This window comes from Lissotriton helveticus, chromosome 10, assembly GCF_964261635.1.
Source record: "Lissotriton helveticus chromosome 10, aLisHel1.1, whole genome shotgun sequence".
Lineage (NCBI taxonomy): Eukaryota > Metazoa > Chordata > Amphibia > Caudata > Salamandridae > Lissotriton > Lissotriton helveticus.
Genome location: NC_136071.1, coordinates 958660023 through 958685161, shown reverse-complemented (window position 1 = coordinate 958685161; position 25139 = coordinate 958660023). Strand labels below are relative to the sequence as shown.

Sequence of the window (25139 nt, the reverse complement as noted above, 5' to 3'; positions counted from 1 at the left end):
ACCCAGGGCAAAATGCCAGTAGCACATAATCACACGATGCATGAAGATTTACTCTGCCATTGTAACACCAGAAACGTGGATACTTCCATGCTTCAGAGAGGGCTACAAGGCCATTGCTATGACAGAATGTATGAAACACAAATTTCGGTAACACAGTTTGATGTCACACATTCATGGCGGATAAAGGCTGCATTCAACACTATGCACGATGCTACTGTCTGGTTTTACTACCAAGAACTCAATAGGTCAAAACATTATGAGACAGCTGGAAGACAGCATGTTAGCACTACATTATAAACCAGTTAAAGGCATAAATATCTTCAGACCTCAGAATTGGAAACTGATCAGACTCAATCAACAAGCGTTGTTGGCTAGAGTTTGCCTTCAAACAGGCAGATGGAGAGATTGCCTGGGATAGCAACTGGAAAGTTGTGAAGTTGAATTTCGAGAATTGTGTTCTGAATCAAACGCCTTTTATTGGGGGTAGGTGTATAGAGGAAGAGTGGAAAGCATTTAAGTGAATATGTAGTGGCTTTAGGGGAGGCAGCCTAGATGACTGTGTTGTAGGCACAGGAGAATCCTAATGTTAACCACGCCCCTTCTTTGCCACAGACTACATGGGGACCGGAGACGGACGAATGGTGGACCCAGCAGGAGGACTGTGCCTTTAACCACGTCGATGATGTGCGAGAAGACACACCACCCTATGACGTACTGGTGATCGTCGGCGAATGTGGTAGGGGACAGGTGGACACGCCTTCTCATGACGTGTGGCGAGGAGGAGACAACAAATACCCGGAAGGAGAAGGACGGGTGTGCCCCAACACCGCAAGGACGGAGACGAGAGGAGAGAAGGACCCGAACGGAGAGGACAAACGTGGAGTAAGAACGGAGGAAGAAGACGCGAGGAATCCAGGAGGAGGAGCGGCGCCAGGAGGCCCGCGATACCACGCTGCGCCCAGCCACACTCCAAGAGGAGGAGGAGTGTGGCTCTCACAGGTGCGTGACCGGGTAGCAGGCTCGTGGGGAAGGCGGGGAGCCGCCGTGTAAATAGTGTACAGTGTCACGACCCACTCCAAACACCCCTCCCCTTTATATAAAGCCCAGTGACCGTCCTCCCTCACGAAGACCCCTCACTCTTCCTGCACTTTACATAGAACTAGCACTCTCTCTCACTGGTGTCCTCACTAACCCTGGTACCCCAAGGGAACGCTTTCTACAGGACCAGTAAACCTGAGAGCCTATCTCTTTTGTCTTCTATGTGGCGGTGGAACCCGGCCCGGGACAGAGACTCGGAGGAGGAAGACGGAAGATCCAGTCCCCGTAGAGCCCGCGACCTAGCTGCAACATTGGATCCAGCCACCCTAGCAAGGGAGAGGAGGTCCCAGCGCAAGAAGAAGACATTCATTAAAATAAAACCCCGTTTACCTCACCCGGTTGTCAGTGTCCCTCCTTCTGAACCGCCACAAGTGGTTACCTGCATATCTTCCCATAGGAGCAAGATAGGACATAAACGTCTGGTATCCTTGAACTCAGAATTTAATAACACACCTTTTAGGAAAGATGGTTTTTAAATCCTGTGTTTGAGAACAGCACTTATAGAAAGTGGCTGTTCTCTTGTCTGACCTTTCTGTGTGCCTTGGCCTGTTTGTGAATTGACTGTCTGGTTTGTGAGTGGCAGGGGCTGGGTGGCTCCCAGAGGCTGAGTGGGCCATCCCTGAGCTGAATAGCTCCATCTGCATCTAGAGTGGTGGGAGGGGGTAGCACCTGGGCCTGAATAGGGCTGTGCCTGCCTTCCACAATGCTGGCTCCACCTCTTGCTGAGCGGCTGATGACCCTGCCCCTCTCTCTGATAGGAAAGGAGAGGCCAGGAAAACAAAGTGCTCAAGGAACACCCAGAACTGGTTCAGACCGGGCTCAGAGCCCTCCTGCATGAAGGGAACAAGGACTTTTAGGGGTATAAGTATAGGACCCCAGACTACAGAAAATTAGATCATCCTGGAATCAAGAAGGAACCTCTGCCAAGGAGAAAGCTGGAAGACTGAAGAGGAAGGACTGTCCTGCTGTGTGTTTGTGGAATGACCTGCAGTTGCTTTGCTGCCAAGGAGAGGGAAAGGACTTTGCTTTGTGCTGTGTTCCCTTGCTTGAAGAGATCTCCAAGGGCCTGAGTTGAGCTGGCTCCCTGTTAAGAATTCCCAGGAACAAAAGGAATTCACCCCCAGCTTCCCCTGAACTCTACTGAGAGAGTTCTGTCCTTCCTAGAGGGTTGGGCCAGTTGTGGTGCCTCTGGAAGTTGTAAGGCTGGACAAGAAGATACTAAAGGCTTTCTGCAAAGTTTCACGCATTGCCCGCTTGCAGAGCGCATCCCCGACAGTGCGAGGAAATTCCAGCCGCCACGAAGATCAAGATCGTCGCAGCGCCTGTTGCCGCTGCAAGAACCGATGCATCCTTCGCTTGCGGAACGCATCGCTCCACCATCGCTGCAAGTATCGTCGCAGAGCCTGTCGTCGCTGGGTGAGATCGTCGCACCGCTTGCTTGCGGACCTCATCACATCACTGCGAGTGTCGTTGCAGAGCCATCGCATCGAGGGGCCGCGAGAGGAGAAGATCGACGCTGCGCATTGCTGCCGCACCTGAGATCATCACCGTCTTGATGATCGGCGCCTCCTACCTTTGCGAGGCGCTTCCTACGAAACCTGCGCCCCGGAATTCATGCAATGTATGGCATCCCTCCCTATACGGATCGGAGTCATTGCAACACGCCCACTGCATCCAGCGGGGTTGTCGCATCCCCTCCCCAAGGTCTCAGAAGTGACGCATCACTTGTTTTTCAGTGCTGCAGCCTTCACTTGGAACTTTTGTCGCATCTAAAGGTACTTTTGGCTAAACGTGACGCAACTGTGGATTATTTTAACACAACCCTAATAACTCTTTTGAAATCATATCCTTGAACTGTGTATGTTGGATTTTTGTCATTTTGGTCTTGTTTAGTTTAGATTAAATACGTTTGTTTTTCTAAACTGGTGTGGAGTCCATTTGTGGTGTTTTCACTGTGTTACTGTGAGTGTTGGTACAAATACTTTACACATTGCGTTTGATAAGCCTGTCTGCTCGTGCCAAGCTACCAAGGGGGTGAGCAGGAGTTATCTAAGGATTGTATCCCCCTTACCCTGACTAGAGGCCAGGGTCCCTATTTGTTACAAGTACCTACCTGTGCCAACTAGAGACCCCAAAATCTAACAAAAGACAATTGTACATTTCAGTCCATAATGTCCATATGCATTATGTCATGGAATGCAAACTGCTTTATCACTGCATGCTAGATCACGAATGCTAACAATTGCACTTTTTGAACATAAATACACAATTTACTAGATATATGCTTACCTGCCGACTGGCATCCAAAGTGCCCGATTGCAGCGCCCAGGCAGACACTGTGTTAAATGCTTTGACCACTTCAGCTCCTGGAACCAACTCAGCAAGGTATTCTGCATTAGATTCTGGATATTGGTTTAATTTGAGGTTGTTGCTTACATCGACCAATATTTTGTCACGGAGGGCATCCGCCATCCCAATGAGAAATGAGTAATGATCTCTTTGAACTGCAACGAAGATAATTCCGGATCTCTGAGCAGCTTCGTGATGGCTGAGGGCCTCTGCTCCTTTTGGGATCAGATTAGCATTGTTTGGGCTCCTGCTGCCAAACACAACATTATAGCCACACTGCAGCATCTTACAGCCTAGGGCTCTTCCAAAATCACCTGTTCCAAAAATGCACACTGTCTCATTCTCTCTTGAAGATTTTTGAACCAGCGGCATGTTATATGTTGACTTTGTCTCCATGCCTGCAAAAAAAAAAGTAAGTCATCAGAGTTCAACATACCAGTATACATTCATCACATCTAAGACCCTCATTAATAGTGGCCTGTGAAAGGGAGGTTACCCACCCTCGGAGTTACAAAACCCCAAGAGTTCTGGCAACTCCAGGCTCAGTGAAATCTGGCCCAATATGAGTTAGATCCTCAGACAAATCTTACCAAGACAGTTCATTTAACGAAGACATTGTAAAAGCAATGAGGCTGTTCCTTTAGGAACAGGACCAAGACTGATTTGCAAATGTCTAGTCTATCTCTACAGTGCCTGAATGACTAGCTAACAATGGACTGGAATGTGGCAGTCACCTCTAGTTTAGATTAATAGAAGCACTCCTTCCATCTTTTTGTTGTTTGTTGAAATATTAGCACTTGTGCACAACTACAAAAACCTCAACACTTGTACTTCTTTCAGTACTACATTTAGTACTATTTGATTGTGTCGTCATTCTGTTTGCTTCATCACTGATTTGTGGGGCTCACCTCAACTATCACCTACTCCTTTCCCTGAGAACATCCTTCAAGATTCTGAGCCCCTGTCACTTTTTTATTTATGATAACTTCCCTAGTGCCAACATTCACTTCGTAAGCCACTTAGATGGCATACAAACGTTCTTTCCATTTCCTTGACTTACCACACCCCTTACCACTCAACAACATTCTCAAAATAAGAAGTGCCATTTGCTACCAGTTAGTGTAATGTCTTCTTGTCTTTAATTGGACTGAAACTGAGTTGAAATAGTTTTTTTTATGCCCCAACTCTACTCACTGCATTCATCTCTTCCTTCCAATGCCGTAACCCCTGAACCGGAAACCTGGGTGTGGCATTTCAATCGAGGATGCAAATAGAAACCATTATCTTTGTCATAATGATTCAGAAAAGGAGGTGGTGATGAACAGAGTGCCTGAATTAAGCAGACCACTCTTACCCAGTCCAAATATCAAGGCTTGATCCATCACCGTTTTTTAGCTCACTGCACCATCCCAGCTCAGAACTTGGCTATATGCAAATTAGTCTGTTCCTGTCCCAGTGCATGATGGGAACAGGGCAAACCAAACTACCAAGCCAATTCTTATACTGGGAAGGAAACAAGCTTCCGGGGACCGGTTTCTGCCATTTCAGGCGTCGTCGGCCCGGCTTGCTTGAATCCTGATGGTGCAATGAGCAAGGGACTCACATCTGAGTATACCCTTCCACGCTTATGGTGGACAAAATGATTCAGAAAAGGGGGTGGTGATGAACAGAGTGCCTGAATTAAGCAGACCACTCTTACCCAGTCCAAAGATCAGGGCTTGATCCATCACCGTTTTTTAGCTCACTGCACCATCCCAGCTCAGAACTTGGCTATATGCAAATTAGTCTGTTCCTGTCCCAGTGCATGATGGGAACAGGGCAAACCAAACTACCAAGCCAATTCTTATACTGGGAAGGAAACAAGCTTCCGGGGACCGGTTTCTGCCATTTCAGGCGTCGTCGGCCCGGCTTGCTTGAATCCTGATGGTGCAATGAGCAAGGGACTCACATCTGAGTATACCCTTCCACGCTTATGGTGGACAAAATGATTCAGAAAAGGGGGTGGTGATGAACAGAGTGCCTGAATTAAGCAGACCACTCTTACCCAGTCCAAAGATCAGGGCTTGACCCATCACCGCTTTTTAGCTCACTGCACCATCCCAGCTCAGAACTTGGCTATATGCAAATTAGTCTGTTCCTGTCCCAGTGCATGATGGGACCAGGCAAACCAAACTACCAAGCCAATTCTTATACTGGGAAGGAAACAAGCTTCCGGGGACCGGTTTCTGCCATTTCAGGCGTCGTCGGCCCGGCTTGCTTGAATCCTGATGGTGCAATGAGCAAGGGACTCACATCTGAGTATACCCTTCCACGCTTATGGTGGACAAAAAGATTCAGAAAAGGGGGTGGTGATGAACAGAGTGCCTGAATTAAGCAGACCACTCTTACCCAGTCCAAAGATCAGGCCTCGATCCATCACCGTTTTTTAGCTCACTGCACCATCCCAGCTCAGAACTTGGCTATATGCAAATTAGTCTGTTCCTGTCCCAGTGCATGATGGGAACAGGGCAAACCAAACTACCAAGCCAATTCTTATACTGGGAAGGAAACAAGCTTCCGGGGACCGGTTTCTGCCATTTCAGGCGTCGTCGGCCCGGATTGCTTGAATCCTGATGGTGCAATGAGCAAGGGACTAACATCTGAGTATACCCTTCCACGCTTATGGTGGACAAAATGATTCAGAAAAGGGGGTGGTGATGAACAGAGTGCCTGAATTAAGCAGACCACTCTTACCCAGTCCAAAGATCAGGGCTTGATCCATCACCGTTTTTTAGCTCACTGCACCATCCCAGCTCAGAGCCTGGCTATATGCAAATTAGTCTGTTCCTGTCCCAGTGCATGATAGGAACAGGGCAAACCAAACTACCAAGCCAATTCTTATACTGGGAAGGAAACAAGCTTCCGGGGACCGGTTTCTGCCATTTCAGGCGTCGTAGGCCCGGCTTGCTTGAATCCTGATGGTGCAATGAGCAAGGGACTCACATCTGAGTATACCCTTCCACGCTTATGGTGGACAAAATGATTCAGAAAAGGGGGTGGTGATGAACAGAGTGCCTGAATTAAGCAGACCACTCTTACCCAGTCCAAAGATCAGGGCTTGATCCATCACCGTTTTTTAGCTCACTGCACCATCCCAGCTCAGAACTTGGCTATATGCAAATTAGTCTGTTCCTGTCCCAGTGCATGATGGGAACAGGGCAAACCAAACTACCAAGCCAATTCTTATACTGGGAAGGAAACAAGCTTCCCGGGACCGGTTTCTGCCATTTCAGGCGTCGTCGGCCCGGCTTGCTTGAATCCTGATGGTGCAATGAGCAAGGGACTCACATCTGAGTATACCCTTCCACGCTTATGGTGGACAAAATGATTCAGAAAAGGGGGTGGTGATGAACAGAGTGCCTGAATTAAGCAGACCACTCTTACCCAGTCTAAATATCAGGGCTTGATCCATCACCGTTTTTTAGCTCACTGCCCCATCCCAGCTCAGAACTTGGCTATATGCAAATTAGTCTGTTCCTGTCCCAGTGGATGATGGGAACAGGGCAAACCAAACTACCAAGCCAATTCTTATACTGGGAAGGAAACAAGCTTCCGGGGACCGGTTTCTGACATTTCAGGCGTCGTCGGCCCGGCTTGCTTGAATCCTGATGGTGCAATGAGCAAGGGACTCACATCTGAGTATACCTTTCCACGCTTATGGTGGACAAAATTATTCAGAAAAGGGGGTGGTGATGAACAGAGTGCCTGAATTAAGCAGACCAAGCTTACCCAGTCCAAAGATCAGGGCGTGATCCATCACCGTTTTTTAGCTCACTGCACCATCCCAGCTCAGAACTTGGCTATATGCAAATTAGTCGTTTGGTCTGTTCCCATGATGCACTGGGCCAGGGACAGACTAATTTGCATATAGCCAGGTTCTGAGCTGGGATGGGGCAGTGAGCTAAAAAACGGTGATGGATCAAGCCCTGATCTTTGGACTGGGTAAGAGTGGTCTGCTTAATTCAGACACTCTGTTCATCACCACCCCCTTTTCTGAATCATTTTGTCCACCATAAGCGTGGAAGGGTATACTCAGACATGAGTCCCTTGCTCACTGCTCCATCAGGATTCAAGCAAGCCGGGCCGACGACGCCTGAAATGGCAGAAACCGGTCCCCAGAAGCTTGTCTCCTTTCTGGTGAAGAATTGGCTTGGTAGTTTGGTCTGCCCTCTTCCCATGATGCACTGGGCCAGGGACAGACTAATTTGCATATAGCCAGGTTCTGAGCTGGGATGGGGCAGTGAGCTAAATAACGGTGATGGATCAAGCCCTGATCTTTGGACTGGGTAAGAGTGGTCTGCTTAATTCAGACACTCTGTTCATCACCACCCCCTTTTCTGAATCATTTTGTCCACCATAAGCGTGGAAGGGTATACTCAGACATGAGTCCCTTGCTCACTGCTCCATCAGGATTCAAGCAAGCCGGGCCGACGACGCCTGAAATGGCAAAAACCGGTCCCCGGAAGCTTGTCTCCTTTCTGGTGAAGAATTGGCTTGGTAGTTTGGTCTGCCCTGTTCCCATGATGCACTGGGCCAGGGACAGACTAATTTGCATATAGCCAGGTTCTGAGCTGGGATGGGGCAGTGAGCTAAATACCGGTGATGGATCAAGCCCTGATCTTTGGACTGGGTAAGAGTGGTCTGCTTAATTCAGACACTCTGTTCATCACCACCCCCTTTTCTGAATCATTTTGTCCCCCATAAGCGTGGAAGGGTATACTCAGACATGAGTCCCTTGCTCACTGCTCCATCAGGATTCAAGCAAGCCGGGCCGACGACGCCTGAAATGGCAGAAACCGGTCCCCGGAAGCTTGTCTCCTTTCTGGTGAAGAATTGGCTTGGTAGTTTGGTCTGCCCTGTTTCCGTGAAGCACTGGGCCAGGGACAGACTAATTTGCATATAGCCAGGTTCTGCGCTGGGATGGGGCAGTGAGCTAAATAACGGTGATGGATCAAGCCCTGATCTTTGGACTGGGTAAGAGTGGTCTGCTTAATTCAGACACTCTGTTCATCACCACCCCCTTTTCTGAATCATTTTGTCCACCATAAGCGTGGAAGGGTATACTCAGACATGAGTCCCTTGCTCACTGCTCCATCAGGATTCAAGCAAGCCGGGCCGACGACGCCTGAAATGGCAGAAACCGGTCCCCGGAAGCTTGTCTCCTTTCTGGTGAAGAATTGGCTTGGTAGTTTGGTCTGCCCTGTTCCCATGATGCACTGTGCCAGGGACAGACTAATTTGCATATAGCCAGGTTCTGAGCTGGGATGGGGCAGTGAGCTAAATAACGGTGATGGATCAAGCCCTGATCTTTGGACTGGGTAAGAGTGGTCTGCTTAATTCAGACACTCTGTTCATCACCACCCCCTTTTCTGAATCATTTTGTCCACCATAAGCGTGGAAGGGTATACTCAGACATGAGTCCCTTGCTCACTGCTCCATCAGGATTCAAGCAAGCCGGGCCGACGGCGCCTGAAATGGCAGAAACCGGTCCCCGGAAGCTTGTCTCCTTTCTGGTGAAGAATTGGCTTGGTAGTTTGGTCTGCCCTGTTCCCATGATGCACTGGGCCAGGGACAGACTAATTTGCATATAGCCAGGTTCTGAGCTGGGATGGGGCAGTGAGCTAAATAACGGTGATGGATCAAGCCCTGATCTTTGGACTGGGTAAGAGTGGTCTGCTTAATTCAGACACTCTGTTCATCACCACCCCCTTTTCTGAATCATTTTGTCCACCATAAGCGTGGAAGGGTATACTCAGACATGAGTCCCTTGCTCACTGCTCCATCAGGATTCAAGCAAGCCGGGCCGACGACGCCTGAAATGGCAGCAACCGGTCCCCGGAAGCTTGTCTCCTTTCTGGTGAAGAATTGGCTTGGTAGTTTGGTCTGCCCTGTTCCCATGATGCACTGGGCCAGGGACAGACTAATTTGCATATAGCCAGGTTCTGAGCTGGGATGGGGCAGTGAGCTAAATAACGGTGATGGATCAAGCCCTGATCTTTGGACTGGGTAAGAGTGGTCTGCTTAATTCAGACACTCTGTTCATCACCACCCCCTTTTCTGAATCATTTTGTCCACCATAAGCGTGGAAGGGTATACTCAGACATGAGTCCCTTGCTCACTGCTCCATCAGGATTCAAGCAAGCCGGGCCGACGATGCCTGAAATGGCAGAAACCGGTCCCCGGAAGCTTGTCTCCTGTCTGGTGAAGAATTGGCTTGGTAGTTTGGTCTGCCCTGTTCCCATGATGCACTGGGCCAGGGACAGACTAATTTGCATATAGCCAGGTTCTGAGCTGGGATGGGGCAGTGAGCTAAATAACGGTGATGGATCAAGCCCTGATCTTTGGACTGGGTAAGAGTGGTCTGCTTAATTCAGACACTCTGTTCATCACCACCCCCTTTTCTGAATCATTTTGTCCACCATAAGCGTGGAAGGGTATACTCAGACATGAGTCCCTTGCTCACTGCTCCATCAGGATTCAAGCAAGCCGGGCCGACGACGCCTGAAATGGCAGAAACCGGTCCCCGGAAGCTTGTCTCCTTTCTGGTGAAGAATTGGCTTGGTAGTTTGGTCTGCCCTGTTCCCATGATGCACTGGGCCAGGGACAGACTAATTTGCATATAGCCAGGTTCTGAGCTGGGATGGGGCAGTGAGCTATAATGTTGATGTATCAAGCCCTGATCTTTGGACTGGGTAAGAGTGGTCTGCTTAATTCAGACACTCTGTTCATCACCACCCCCTTTTCTGAATCATTTTGTCCACCATAAGCGTGGAAGGGTATACTCAGACATGAGTCCCTTGCTCACTGCTCCATCAGGATTCAAGCAAGCCGGGCCGACGACGCCTGAAATGGCAGAAACCGGTCCCCGGAAGCTTGTCTCCTTTCTGGTGAAGAATTGGCTTGGTAGTTTGGTCTGCCCTATTCCCATGATGCACTGGGCCAGGGACAGACTAATTTGCATATAGCCAGGTTCTGAGCTGGGATGGGGCAGTGAGCTAAATAACGGTGATGGATCAAGCCCTGATCTTTGGACTGGGTAAGAGTGGTCTGCTTAATTCAGACACTCTGTTCATCACCACCCCCTTTTCTGAATCATTTGTCCACCATAAGCGTGGAAGGGTATACTCAGACATGAGTCCCTTGCTCACTGCTCCATCAGGATTCAAGCAAGCCGGGCCGACGACGCCTGAAATGGCAGAAACTGGTCCCCGGAAGCTTGTCTCCTTTCTGGTGAAGAATTGGCTTGGTAGTTTGGTCTGCCCTGTTCCCATGATGCACTGGGCCTGGGACAGACTAATTTGCATATAGCCAGGTTCTGAGCTGGGATGGGGCAGTGAGCTAAATAACGGTGATGGATCAAGCCCTGATCTTTGGACTGGGTAAGAGTGGTCTGCTTAATTCAGACACTCTCTTCATCACCACCCCCTTTTCTGAATCATTTTGTCCACCATAAGCGTGGAAGGGTATACTCAGACATGAGTCCCTTGCTCACTGCTCCATCAGGATTCAAGCAAGCCGGGCCGACGACGCCTGAAATGGCAGAAACCGGTCCCCGGAAGCTTGTCTCCTTTCTGGTGAAGAATTGGCTTGGTAGTTTGGTCTGCCCTGTTCCCATGATGCACTGGGCCAGGGACAGACTAATTTGCATATAGCCAGGTTCTGAGCTGGGATGGGGCAGTGAGCTAAATAACGGTGATGGATCAAGCCCTGATCTTTGGACTGGGTAAGAGTGGTCTGCTTAATTCAGACACTCTGTTCATCACCACCCCCTTTTCTGAATCATTTTGTCCACCATAAGCGTGGAAGGGTATACTCAGACATGAGTCCCTTGCTCACTGCTCCATCAGGATTCAAGCAAGCCGGGCCGACGACGCCTGAAATGGCAGAAACCGGTCCCCGGAAGCTTGTCTCCTTTCTGGTGAAGAATTGGCTTGGTAGTTTGGTCTGCCCTGTTCCCATGATGCACTGGGCCAGGGACAGACTAATTTGCATATAGCCAGGTTCTGAGCTGGGATGGGGCAGTGAGCTAAATAACGGTGATGGATCAAGCCCTGATCTTTGGACTGGGTAAGAGTGGTCTGCTTAATTCAGACACTCTGTTCATCACCACCCCCTTTTCTGAATCATTTGTCCACCATAAGCGTGGAAGGGTATACTCAGACATGAGTCCCTTCCTCACTGCTCCATCAGGATTCAAGCAAGCCGGGCCGACGACGCCTGAAATGGCAGAAACCGGTCCCCGGAAGCTTGTCTCCTTTCTGGTGAAGAATTGGCTTGGTAGTTTGGTCTGCCCTGTTCCCATGATGCACTGGGCCTGGGACAGACTAATTTGCATATAGCCAGGTTCTGAGCTGGGATGGGGCAGTGAGCTAAATAACGGTGATGGATCAAGCCCTGATCTTTGGACTGGGTAAGAGTGGTCTGCTTAATTCAGACACTCTCTTCATCACCACCCCCTTTTCTGAATCATTTTGTCCACCATAAGCGTGGAAGGGTATACTCAGACATGAGTCCCTTGCTCACTGCTCCATCAGGATTCAAGCAAGCCGGGCCGACGACGCCTGAAATGGCAGAAACCGGTCCCCGGAAGCTTGTCTCCTTTCTGGTGAAGAATTGGCTTGGTAGTTTGGTCTGCCCTGTTCCCATGATGCACTGGGCCAGGGACAGACTAATTTGCATATAGCCAGGTTCTGAGCTGGGATGGGGCAGTGAGCTAAATAACGGTGATGGATCAAGCCCTGATCTTTGGACTGGGTAAGAGTGGTCTGCTTAATTCAGACACTCTGTTCATCACCACCCCCTTTTCTGAATCATTATCTTTGTCATAGGCAGCTAGTTTCCTATTTTTGCCTTTTGATCCTACATGTGATTTTGCACTCAGAGGTGATTTTACTTGTGATTTTTCCTCTAATTTGGGCTTTAACACTCCTGCTGATGTTGCACCAAGGTTAATGTAATGTTGTCCCTAGGTGTGTGTTGACACTTAAAAGTGTCTCTATAGCCCAACTGATGATGCATCTAGGTTTATTTTGCACTTGTAAAGATGATAGAGGTAAATGTGCTCTGTTTCGCAAATGTTATCCACAATTCTGCTGAGGAGGTTTTGTGCCTTCATATGATTTTCGTCCCCAAAATATGAGTTAGCAGATACTGTAGTCTGTATTCCTAAAGGTTTTTCACACTAATGCTGACATTACAGTGTGGGTAATTTTGTACCACAATATCATACCAATGAAATGGAAAGTCATCCATAAGCACACCTTTTGCACCAAGTGTGATAAATTACTCTCTGCACTGAATACATTTACATCAGAGGTATGGTACATAGAGTGGATTCTTGATGTTGCACCTAGGGGGATTTTGCACTTGAAAGCAAGTTTGTGCTATATGTATTTGTTTTTAAGAGTTTCCATACTCCTGCTGATTTTGTAAAAAAACCTTTTTGCACCGCTAAATGTGATTTTCCACAAAACTTTGTTAAGTTCTTGTAAATATTTTCCACACTCATGACAATGATGAAGTACCAGTGACTTTACATATCAGGTTACTGTCACACAAAAATGGGAAACACTGTCAGAAATTGTGTTATTAATTTGGGAAGGTGGCCACTAACATTTCAAAAACACAGCGTGGTCAGGCCAAACAGATTTCTTGACTAATTTGTACTCAGCCCTGGGACCTTCGGCACAAGCAGCTGGTAATTACACAGAGAAGTGTCTTTTAATGTCAAGCAGTTCTTGATTCCTTGAGCGAGTCCTCTACTTTCAGTAGGAGTTGTGAATATTTTTTCTTTCAGAAGAGCCTTCTCCCTCAGGTGGAAATTCAACCTGGGCACTAGCCAATGGTTGGAAAAATTCTGTCACCAAGCCCAAACTAGTTTTTTGCAGTCCCCATAGCTCAGTTTGCAGGATTTTCTCTTGGTCTTCCTGTAAAACTCACGAGCCCCAATTTCCTTCTGTCACTAGGTATTCCTCTTTTAAGCTCCCCAATCTAACGGTGAAGTGATGCGATGGTGATACCGGGAGGCAAGATGGCGTCAGTGTGATCGGCGGCTAAAGCACTGCTCCATGGACCCTGACTTTGTATCCGCCCGATGTGTCAACCCGAAGGAATGATGAATGATATATGCAGATTTGCGATTATCTATCAATCGGCGAATATGCGGTGAAGAAGACTTCTCAGAGTTTACCATCTTGTAAAAGTATTTGCCAGTGAACTATCGTGGCTGAGCGACCGAGTGCTGAGTGCCGGTATACCGTCAGAGCAATGACCGTGAACGGCGCTACAAGCATCTCGCATCTCGCGGATCCTGCCGACCCCCCGGCCGTGGCCATCTCACCTGCCTTCGCTGGTCTCCGACATCCGATGTCCGATGTCTTCTATGTCCTTGATGTCCGGATCAGGCTGAGAGGGGGACTGTCACTCGGCGGTGTCTTCTGCAGCTCCAGGCGGGCTGGATGCTCTTTGTCTCCGGCTCCGTCGATCAGTTTGCTTCTGCTACCTCTGCCTCTGTTGCTCCCTTGATCCTCGACGGCCTGACGCTCTACAGCTCAGGCAGCCCTCCTCTGCCGGCCTACGCTACTCCGTTGCCAGGGGCAACGCAAGGGAGGCGCCGGTTGGCCACCAATGCTGCCAGAACCGCTGCCTGCTCCATTCGGTCAGTGTTCCACAGTGCTCCACAGAATCTACAGCATCCACAGCATTACGATTCAAGTAACCTGTAGCGGACTGTGGATCCGGGCAAGACCAAAGACTGCGAAAGGGTGTCGAGTCGAGATGCAAGTAAAGGCCTATCATGAGCCAGTGGGGAGAAAAGAGCAAGGACCTCGACAAAAACAAGCACATATACAAGGAAGAATGGCGGGGCAGAGGGGGGCTGGTGTGTGCTATCCGGTAATCAGACCGAGGAATTACTTGAGAATTCACAAGGTGCACAAAAGTTACTGAGCACACAGAGCGCACAGAGACGACCCGAGACAAGGGGGGGTCCAAAAACAAAGAAGATAAGGACAAAGACAGAGACAAAGACAAAGACAAAGACAAGGACAAAGATAAAGACAAAGACAGGGATCTGGATGGCATGCATGCTAGCGATAAAATGGAACTGCTTGTTAAAAAAGCAAAGAGACTCCAAACAATTAAAAACTTGAAGTTGGCAGCCAAAAGCAGCGGGCAATCAATCGAGTCTCAACGAAAGATCTCCAACATCTTTAGCCCACTGGCCAGAGAAGGAATTAATATTTCTGAGAAATTTGAGAGACGGAGGGCTCAGCTACAAATATCAGCAACCGAAACAGCCGCGGCTAACGATGTGTCCGAACACGTAGTAACAGAAGCAGAAACGGTGGCAGTAACAGAAGCTGAAATAGTGGCAGGACCTGTAGGTCCAGCAATCTCAGTAATTCCAGTCTCATCCCCTTTTCAGAAAAATGCCGCGGATTCAAAAGCAGATGCTTCTGAAACTGAATCAAGCCCAGATCCAGACCTAGATCACGACCCAGGCACTGTAGAACTAGTTTCAGAGATAACCTCAGACATGAATCTGTCACAAGAAGGTTCGGGGGAGCACACGTACTCAAGTCATACTCTACTATCAACTCCCCCTCAGCAAAACCCCTTTCTCACTGTAACAGATCACAATCTCAACCCCAAGCTACCTCTGATAAATCAGACTCTGAAATATACGAAACAGGCGTATCTACATCAAGTGAGGCACAGAGACTAGAGCAATCAAGTGCAGAGTCTTTAGACTCTCCAGATCCAAACGCCAGGAAACCGAATGAGTCTATGCAAGATAACACCCCAAGAAAGAAGCTGGAAAAAAAGAAAAGAAGACAAAAAAGACAAAGTAAACTAATGTATGACCATACAACCGATCAGGGGAGTAATACAGATCAAATCGATCATATTCGGAGGAACCCCGTTTCACAACTCACGACTGAATCAGACCATAATCTATGTTTTTCGGGAGATGCCAAAGGGACTGATCATAAGCAATCTGGCAAGGATGGATGTACTGGAAAGCAAGCAGAGCCTTCCCTGTGTGATGTCCTAAACTCTATTAAGAATTTTCAAGAAGACGTTAAATTGGATAACAAGAGGAACCACATCGATATCCAGAAACTACAAGGAGCAATTAAAAAAGTGGGTCACACCTGTTTGGAGATTTCTGACAGAATGGCTTTGGTGGAAATACATACAGAGAACCTGGAGAAAGACGTCTCAGTTCTCCAAGCACAGGGAAAAGAGCAGGAGGGAATTGCAAAAGATTTGATGTTGAAGATCGAAGATCAAGAAAATAGAGCTAGGCGCAATAATTTACGCTTTCTTGGAATTCCTGAGGGAGCAGAGGGGAATGACCCAAGGGGCTTCATGACATCTCTTCTCAAAGAAGCATTTCCAGAACTGCAATCCTGGGAAATGGACAGAGAAGTGCAGCGCGCTCACCGCTTTCCTTTAACCCTCCCAAAGCGACCTCATACACCAGCAGCACAATATCCAAGGGCAATGCTGGTATACTTTGGAAACTTTCTCTTGCGTGAAGTTATCTTCGATCTTGCACGGCCCACCAGTAAAAGGGAGCATAAAGGTTTCATGTTCTTTACCCGACCAGATTATGCTCATGCTACGGTGGAACGTAGATGGAGGTTGAGACAACTCTTTACTCCCTTTGAGCAAATTGGCACCACAGTATATCTACAGAACCCGGCACGAATAAAAATAATTCTTAATGGAGTTACTCAAAGCTTTACTAGTGAAATCCAGGGACAGGCTTATCTAAAGGAAATTACAGACTCAGGAAGGGACACATTTAAAAATAATCAGAGTAAACAGAAAACATAACTATTACAGCTTAACCAAACCGCCAGCGACAATATCAGAAGAACAAAAAAGGGGCAGGGCTGAATAGGGAAGAGGAGGGGGGAAAGAAAAGACTGAAAAACAATTGTAACGTTACTGTATCAATGGATATTTGCAAAATTGATTTGGCGACCTTTATCAAAGTAGACTCCCTTTTCTTTTCCCTTTTGGCGGATATAGGGATCAGGGCACGGGGCGGGTTGAGGTGTGCTGATTACCCCAATGCCCACACCTGGGTTCCTTCAGAACAAGGAAGCCTCAATGGGTGGTAGAAGGCGTGGGTGGGTTCCAGGGGAGGGGTGTAGGGTTCGGCAGGGGGTGTACAGGGGGGGAGGGGGAGGGTTTACAGGCACAAAATTAGGACAGGAGCCTTAGTCAGGGCTATAATTAAGACCAATGTCCCGGTATTTAAATTCATAACAGATAGGACCAGCAAAAAAAGAAGGCCTACTAGATTAGGCAAAACTTCAAGAGTAGGCAAGGCAGAATCTACTGGGATGAATGGCTAAATTAAAAATATTAATAATTAATATCTGCCGTCTCAATGATCAGAAAAAAAGACAGAGAACAGCAATAGGTCTCAAATCAATTGGGGCAGATATTGATTGTCTTCAAGAGACACACGTGGAGGGGTCACAAATGCATCTTCTGAAAACCCTCGGATATAGATTGGTCACGGCAATGACTCAGGCAAATAAAACAGGAGGGGTGGCTATTTTGGCAGGTGGAGGGGGGCTCCAATTTATCAGCCACCGATAAATTTGGACGGTGGGCAATTACGGAGTGTCAATATGGTGCTGGAAAAAAAATAACTATTTGTTCGGTATATGGGTGTGTTACAGATGATACAGACCTCTTGGAATTTATCTCTAACGAATTAGTACATTGGTCAGTCCCAATGATCGTATGTGGCGATTTTAATCTAAATCTACCATGTGACTGTTCGTCGGGCACAATTTTGTATATCAGGGGAGGAAACCAAAAGTATTCAGAGCCCTAGTGGTATTATGCAACATACACGGGATTTAGGACTGTTGGCAGATGACATTCCCAAATAATCCTGGCTTTACTTTTTTTTCCCACCTGCATTCTAAATTTGCCAGGCTAGATTACATATTTGCCTCCCACACCATTATAACCAAGTGCTCTACAGATCGATTACCCAGGGTTCTATCAGATCATAACCCTCTAATAGTAAGTATTGATAACGGGAAGATACAACATAACCATAGTAGATGGACATTCGAAAGGGCATTATTGCTAAATGAAAAATATTGTCAGCACATTGAAAATTGGATCTCAGAATTTCTTGGGTATAACCTGGGTAGTGCTCCATTGGAAATGGTTTGGGACGCACTCAAGGCGGGAATCAGGGAAGAAACTCTTAGATTCTCAATTAAACACAACCAAGAGACGAAACAAAACTTTAAAAATCTGCAGGAGAATCTAGCATCAAAGGAGGAATATCTTATAAGAGCAGTTTAGGCGGGCACAGACATTGAGGGTCCAGTAAGAGATGTAGCCATCGCAAGGCACAAAATTACAGAGATCTTTACTGTAAAAGCAATATGTAAAGCCACCTTGAATAGAGAGAAAATCTATGAACTAAGCGAGCAGGTAGGACACCATCTAGCAGTACAATCAACAAACAATTATTCTAGGGTTCAAGGGAAGTGTTTAAAGACCTGGGCACAGTTATACCCCCCACACAAGTATTCAAGAACGACAAATAACTGTGGGTCTAATAATGGACTCAAAACATGCTAAGTGTTACTGGCTATGTGTCTGCTACTACTATAGAGATAGAAGACAGACTGGACAGTTAACCACTGTGAAAAATGTCCATCAGTTACGCGTTTTTGGGCACCCAGTACATCATTTGGTCTACTCCACAGTAGTTTGACCACCACTCTATCCCCATAGATATATATTGGAGATACGTAGTGATGGATGGATGTCTGGTAGGTTTAATTTGTTTGTAACTGAGAGCAGTGCATAAAAAGTGAGTGTAAGAAAAAATTATAAGTGTAAGATTGGATGGTGCATACAATTATTACTTTATTCTGGGGTCATGCACCTCCAATATTAAAAACAATAGTGCAAAAAAGTCAGGTGGTTCAAACAAATACCTTCTGACTGGGCTATCTGGTCGACATGTTTCTGCGGCTGCTGGTCAATTACTATACCATCCGCTTCCTCAGGACCCATAAACTTAATTGCTACTGCTTACGTAGTGATATGTGATAAAACAGGACATTTGTGAACGGAAAAAAAGTGTCACCTGTACACTTCCATTTTTCTCCTGTGAGAGTCCGTTTGTGATAAAGCCAGCAAATCCACATGTAATGAAACATAAACAATAATAACACTTTTGTTAGTAAAGGCTATACAAGCGACATTGCTAAAATTATTCCAATACTGCATCTGGGTCAGATGACCCTAGTATGTATAACATTGTCAGCGTAATCAATGTCTCACCTTAATTTGTAAGGGAAATAGCCTCACCTCACCTGGCAAACAGCTCAGGAAAATGAAGCACCGCTCTAGAGTGCAGAAAAATATTTACAAAAGTCAGTTTTAAAAACCAGTGTCTGGTCAGTACAGAGTCACCACCTGTGGGATGCCTAACAGCAAACCAGTAGGGGTCAATTGTCTTATCATTCTTCACGATTTAGGCACATTTAATTCATCAGGCATGCAGTGTAAAGATGGTCTGTTCAATCACCATTAAGTGTCTATTAATACAGACTCCAGAACCAACAGCTTGGCGGTTAGCACAAAGCGCATCCAAGCATTAATTGGTTAAAGCTACAATCGATGATACTCAGCCACAGACAAATGCTATCTGTCTACCACAGTGCAATCGCGCTGAATCTTAAAGCGCCTTCCATATATTTGCACACGCAGCGTCTATCATGCACTGCATATCATGTAAGGAGTTAATGAGTTAAACATAGCCCCTCCCGCACCCTTACCTCTCCGTCGGTACTTCAGACAGCCAGCCGGGCTGTTTGGGGAGGTGCCGCGGGGGGGGAACGAGCACTTCCTTATTGTTTCTGAGCCAGCGCGATAGGTCGCACGCGCGGCTCCTGGAACTACCAGTGCTTCTGGGAAATGTGGTCCCGCACGCGCTGGACAGGCGTCCTCTGGCGCGCGTCAGATGAAAACTACCCCAGCCTCTGGGAAATGTAGTTTCAGACGCGTCCCACGGTCGCGCTGCGTTCAGACTGCCTCTGTTCATGGAGGTATCGATTTAAAGCGTAGTAACTACTTAAATCGATGTATCAATGCTGTAACACCAGTCATGCAACCATAGAACTCATTATAGAGAGTGCTGGGAATAGGTGTGGACGCTATCACTGGGTGGCTTATGAGTGTGTTAATTAAACAGATGTCGCCAAATTCTGGGCATAGTTACAAGACAGACATCTTCGTGGCTATTTAGCCTGAATATAAGTGGTGGAAATATACTCAGTTAAGGCGATCATATGATCCTTATCTCATTAGGTATCGATTTAAAGCGCAGTAACTACATAAATCGATGTATCAATGCTGTAACACCAGTCCTGCAACCATAGAACTCATTATAGAGAGTGCTGGGAATAGGTGTGGACGCTATCACTGGGTGGCTTATGAGTGTGTTAATTAAACAGATGTCGCCAAATTCTGGGCATAGTTACAAGACAGACATCTTCGTGGCTATTTAGCCTGAATATAAGTGGTGGAAATATACTCAGTTAAGGCGATCATATGATCCTTATCTCATTAGGTAGGACAACCCTCCTGTAGTACCTCAGGATAATAGCAGGTGGCCAGTCAGTCTAGCCTCTCAATGTACATGCAATCATCTGATGATGCTCCTACAGTGTCATCCATGGGATGTCTTCGTTGAGCCCGCCTTTATCACAGTTGAGCTTGTACACCCATTTTTGCTCGATTTTGAACAGACGTCTAGATATATCCGTGATGTGAGTCGGAATGTTGGGTTGTTCTAACACGGTCCATTCGAACTCCGTAGGTCTGTGCCCCACTTGGATATAGTGATTCGTCAATCTTGTTGCTTGCTTTCTGCACCTTATTGTGCTCTTATGTTCTGAGATTCTCGTTCTGATCTTACGAGTAGTCATTCCGACATACCTCAGTGCGCACGGGCAGGTGATGAGATAGATTAGATTGCTGCTGTTGCAATTTGTGAACCTTTTTTGTTCCCACGGACGATTCGTTCCTATATCAATAGAGGTGGTGTGTCTGGTCTGTGGACACGCAGCGCAATTACCACACGGATGGTGCCCTGTCACAGGTGGCATATTCCATATAGTCCCCACTTGATGGATTTCCTTAGGCGGAGGTCTAGTGTGTACCAGCTTGTCTCTCAGACTAGTTGCTCTTTTGAAAGCAAATAGTGGTTGTGGCAAGGAGTCTTCACCGGTGTTCAATATCCTCCAATGCTTTCGGACTATACGCTGAATAGCGTTGGATCTAGTGCTAAACGTATTCACGAATGTAAGCCTATCATTCTTAGTCTTCGGAACGGGTGGTTCCAGTAAGGCTTCCCTGTTGTTGTTCGCTGCTCTCTTCATTGAGCGCCTAATCAGTTTCTTCGGGTAACTCCGGTCAGCAAGTTTTAATGCCAAATCATCAGAGTGCTTGATAGAGTCTTCTTTGCTGGTACAATTCCGCTGTACACGCAGAAACTGTCCATACGGTAGATTATCGCGTAACGATTTAGGATGACAGCTGGTGTATTGCAGCAAGGAATTACGAGCCATAGGCTTTCTGTATAGCTCAGATTTCAGACCCTGTGGTGTTACAGTAATCAGCAGGTCTAAGAATGCCAATGAATGTTGGCTATTCTCCAATGTGAAGCGTAGGTATCTATTCTGGTCATTAAGCCAACTGTGGAACGCGCGGAGAACGGATTCATCTCCACGCCAAATCACCAGGATATCATCGATATACCTCTTCCATGAGCATATCGATCTTAAAAACGGATTCTCATTGCTTAGAACACACTCTTGTTTGAACTTATGCATGTACAGGTTCGCCAGGGACGGAGCAAAAACGCTGCCCATGCTTGTCCCAGACATCTGCAGGTAGAACTGGCCCTCAAATTCAAAAAAGTTCTCCTTCATAGCTATCGTCGCCAAGTTCATGATCAGTGGAATAGGTGTTATTGACTCCCAAGTTTGTTCGCCCAACAGAGATTCAATTGCCTCTAATGTTTCGTTCTGAGGGATGGAGGTATAAAGTGACTCCACGTCAAAGGATACCAGGTGATCTGTCAGAATATTGAAATCAAGCTCTGGTAGCAATCTAAGTAGATCCTTTGTGTCCTGAAGATAGGTGGGCATCAATTTCACCATTGGTCTCAGGAAGACGTCAACAAATGTAGACAAGGGTTCTAGTATCGACCCAATCCCTGAGATAATAGGTCTTCCTGGTGGTGGTCTCCTTGCCTTGTGGATCTTTGGCAAGACATAGAAGTATGGTGTGACCGGGTGTTGAGTAGTCAGGTAGGCTGCTTCTTTGGTCGTTATCCAGCCTTCTGCCAGTGCCTCTTCCACAATGTGCCCAATAGTTATTTTCAATCTTGGTGTAGGGTCTGCTGTCAGTGGCTGGTAAGAGCGTGTGTCTCCCAATTGGCGTAGACACTCCTCTCTGTAGGTGGATGTATCCAGTAGGACTGTTGCACCCCCCTTGTCGGCTGATTTAATAGTGATGGAACGATCATTAGCCAGATCTTTGAGGGCTTCCTGTTCAAGTTTTGAGATATTCACAAAAGGATTGTGCGATTGTCTGAAGAGTTCTTGTATATCATGCTGTACGGCTTCTTCAAAAGTGAACCATAGCTGTTGGGGGACTGAAAGTAGATGGTTTCTTGAGTCCTGTATTCTCAGGGTAAGTGTCAGTTGGTTCTGCCTTCGAGAAAAAGAAATGTAGTCTCACTTTACGGAAGAATTTCGACATCTCAATCTGTGTCAAAAAGGGGTCGCCTGCATTGGTGCTCACAAAACCTAGGCCTCGGTTCAGTACCTTCTCTTCCAGTAGTGTTAGATTGCGCGAGCTGAGATTCACTACGAGGCTGGTCCCGTGCTCTGGCCCGCTTGATCCTGCGGGATCTGCTTGCCGCTCCGGAGTCCCATTGCCTGTTGGGGGACACTCCATTGTACTTGCCCTTGTCCTTGTGCGGTCCGACGTCGTCCGCGCGACCTCCCTCGGCCATACCCTAAAAAAGGCATGTTAGGACCTGGATAGTATGGTCCGGGTCCAAAGGGTCCCATCTGTTGCGGGACCTGGGGTGGCCCTTGCATCCATGGATTGGGAGGCCACCAAGGATTGAATTGGCCCTGATTGTAATTCTGTCCTCCTCTTTGGTTCCACTGACCTCTTCCTCTTGGTTTCGTTGTTTGATTACTTTGATTTGAGGAGTCAGAGTCAGTCGAATTGTCAGATGAGGATGTCCCATACGTAGAGCCTCCTGTTCTCCCATTGCGATTGAATGGCGTCGGAACATAGTTGGCGCTAGTGTAAGGATAAACTTTCTCCTTAGAGAACTTCTCTAAGTCCTTTTTGCATTTTTCTAGTTTAGAGAATAAGATGTTATCTTTGAAATCCTTGTTAGACTTGTTGTTTTCATCCTGTTGTTTAGTGAATAGTTTGCCAATTATAGTAGTTTTTATTTGGCCTTCTAACAGTTGAATCTCTATCATCATTTTGTCTGCAGCTTTCTTTGCAGTCTTTATTATTAAGACCAGCCAGTCTCTAGTGCACTTCCATGCAATGAGGTACCAGTCTCTTAGGAAGTCGGGATCATCTAGAAAAAGTCTCGGTGAATTGACAACAATCAGCCCTGTTGGTGCACCGTTACCTCTGAGATATTCAGCCATGGTGATTCCATGAATACATGTACGGGAATGACTTTTTTTCAAAGCCAGGATCTTAGGCCAACCATCCTGAGTCCCAACAAGACAGCAAAGCTCGGACAACATGATCAAAGAGATCAGGGACCCTATTAATGGCCCTACACAAGACCCCAAAGAGATTAGGGATGCGTTCCAGAGCTACTATGAGGATTTGTATACTGAGACAAACAAAAACATTCTAACATTGAGGAATATCTGTACTCAGTTATTGGGGTACAGCTCCCGCAAACCGACCAAAACACTCTGGCAGAGATACCGCAATTGGTAGAAATCCTTCTGTCATTAAGCAGCCTTTCACCTGGAAAAGTGTCCGGTCTAGATGGGATCCCTATGGAATTTTACTCTAGATTTCACAAGCAATTGAAAGTGATCTTAACAAAACTAATCACTCATGTGTACCAAGGAGGGCGGCCACCGGAATCCTGGGCTCATGCTAAAATTAATGTATTTCCTAAAAAGAACAAGGACCCCACAGAGCTAGGGGCCTACCGTACAATCACATTAATAAATAGTGATTCTAAAATGTATTCTAAATTGCTAGCTAGTAGACTCTCCCCAGTAATACATAAAATCATCTCAGCCAGGCAACACGGATTCGTACCGGGCAGATCTACCACTGATCATATTCAGAGGGTGATCACACTCTTTGACATAGCAGAAGTGGCAGGAGACCCTATGGCGCTTACATTACTAGACGCAGAAAAGGCCTTCGATAGGGTCTCCTGGCAACACTTATGGACTGCTATGTCAAGGAGTGGGATCGGGGAACAATTTATCAATGCCGTTCGCATGTTGTATGTCAATCCGGAAGCGGTGGTTATGATTAAAGGGGAACTCTCAAATAACATAAAAGTGACCAGAGGGATAAGGCAGGGTTGCCCATGCTCCCCCCTATTATTCGCCATATTTATAGACCCGTTCATTCGTAGGCTAGAAGCCAACTTAGCTATAACACCAATGAGGACCCCCACAGGAGAAACTAAGACCTTGGCATACGCGGACGACATAGCAATAGTCACAACCAACCCAGAAGAAGCAGTTAACTCAATGGAAGAAGAAGCAAGTAGTTTTGGGAACATCTCTGGCTACAAACTGAATCAAAATAAAACCTAGATTATAATCAATAACAAAAGCAATTATAACCACGCTCGGATAGTCGATAATGCACTATACTTAGGAGTTAATATTACCTCAAATTAAATAACCTGGTTAAACTTAATCTGAAGCCACTTATGAAACAAACAGAAAAGAGCCTAAGTAGACTGCATATTCTACATCTACCAAATATTGGAAGATGTAATCTAATCAAAATGTAATTTTTTCCCAAATTCTTATATTTTTTTAGAACTATTTGTTTAAACATTGACCAACAGATTTTTAAAGAAATTGATAATATTTTTTCTCGTTTCATCCGGGGGTATAGTAGGTCATGAAGAGCCCTTAGATACATCACCTTCCCGAAGGAACGAGGAGGGCTCGCCTTACCTAACTTTAAAGATGGGCAGACGGGCCCTTAGGGGTTTATAGAGGATGGGAGGACAGGAGCGCAGCGGACGAGCGCAGCGGGCACTCCTTCAGCACGCCGAAGACTCGCCTAAGAGAAGCCCGTCTGCGCCCGTCCGCGCCTGGTCGTCGCTTCTCGCTAGGGACCCTGACTCTACTAGGAGCTATAGGGTCCCCTATTCCAGGAGGCAGCTATTGAACCTCAATGTCACTGACGGTACGTGCAACAAACACGCTTTAACACGTAGGAAGGGTAGCTTTCAATGCCCCTGCGGCTTCTTCCTTTCTAAACCCTCGACACTTCCGTCCCTTATAGTAGAAGCCCCTCAACAAGTTAAGATTGCACAGCTTAATGTAAGATCTTTA

General features: G+C 46.8%; 1 protein-coding gene across 3 annotated transcripts in view; it reads right to left on the bottom strand.

Annotated features, from left to right (window-relative positions):
• Window positions 1–25139, bottom strand: part of LOC144784677 (metalloreductase STEAP4-like) — a 187625-nt gene that overhangs the window by 74140 nt on the left and 88346 nt on the right. For all 3 annotated transcript variants that reach the window (XR_013601693.1, XM_078663618.1, XM_078663617.1), the window contains exon 2: window positions 3388–3845. Coding sequence is in view for 2 of the 3 variants with exons in the window: in XM_078663618.1 (XP_078519744.1) it covers window positions 3388–3843 (456 nt within the window). In the remaining variant the exon portion in view is untranslated. The remainder of the gene's footprint in view (window positions 1–3387; window positions 3846–25139) is intronic.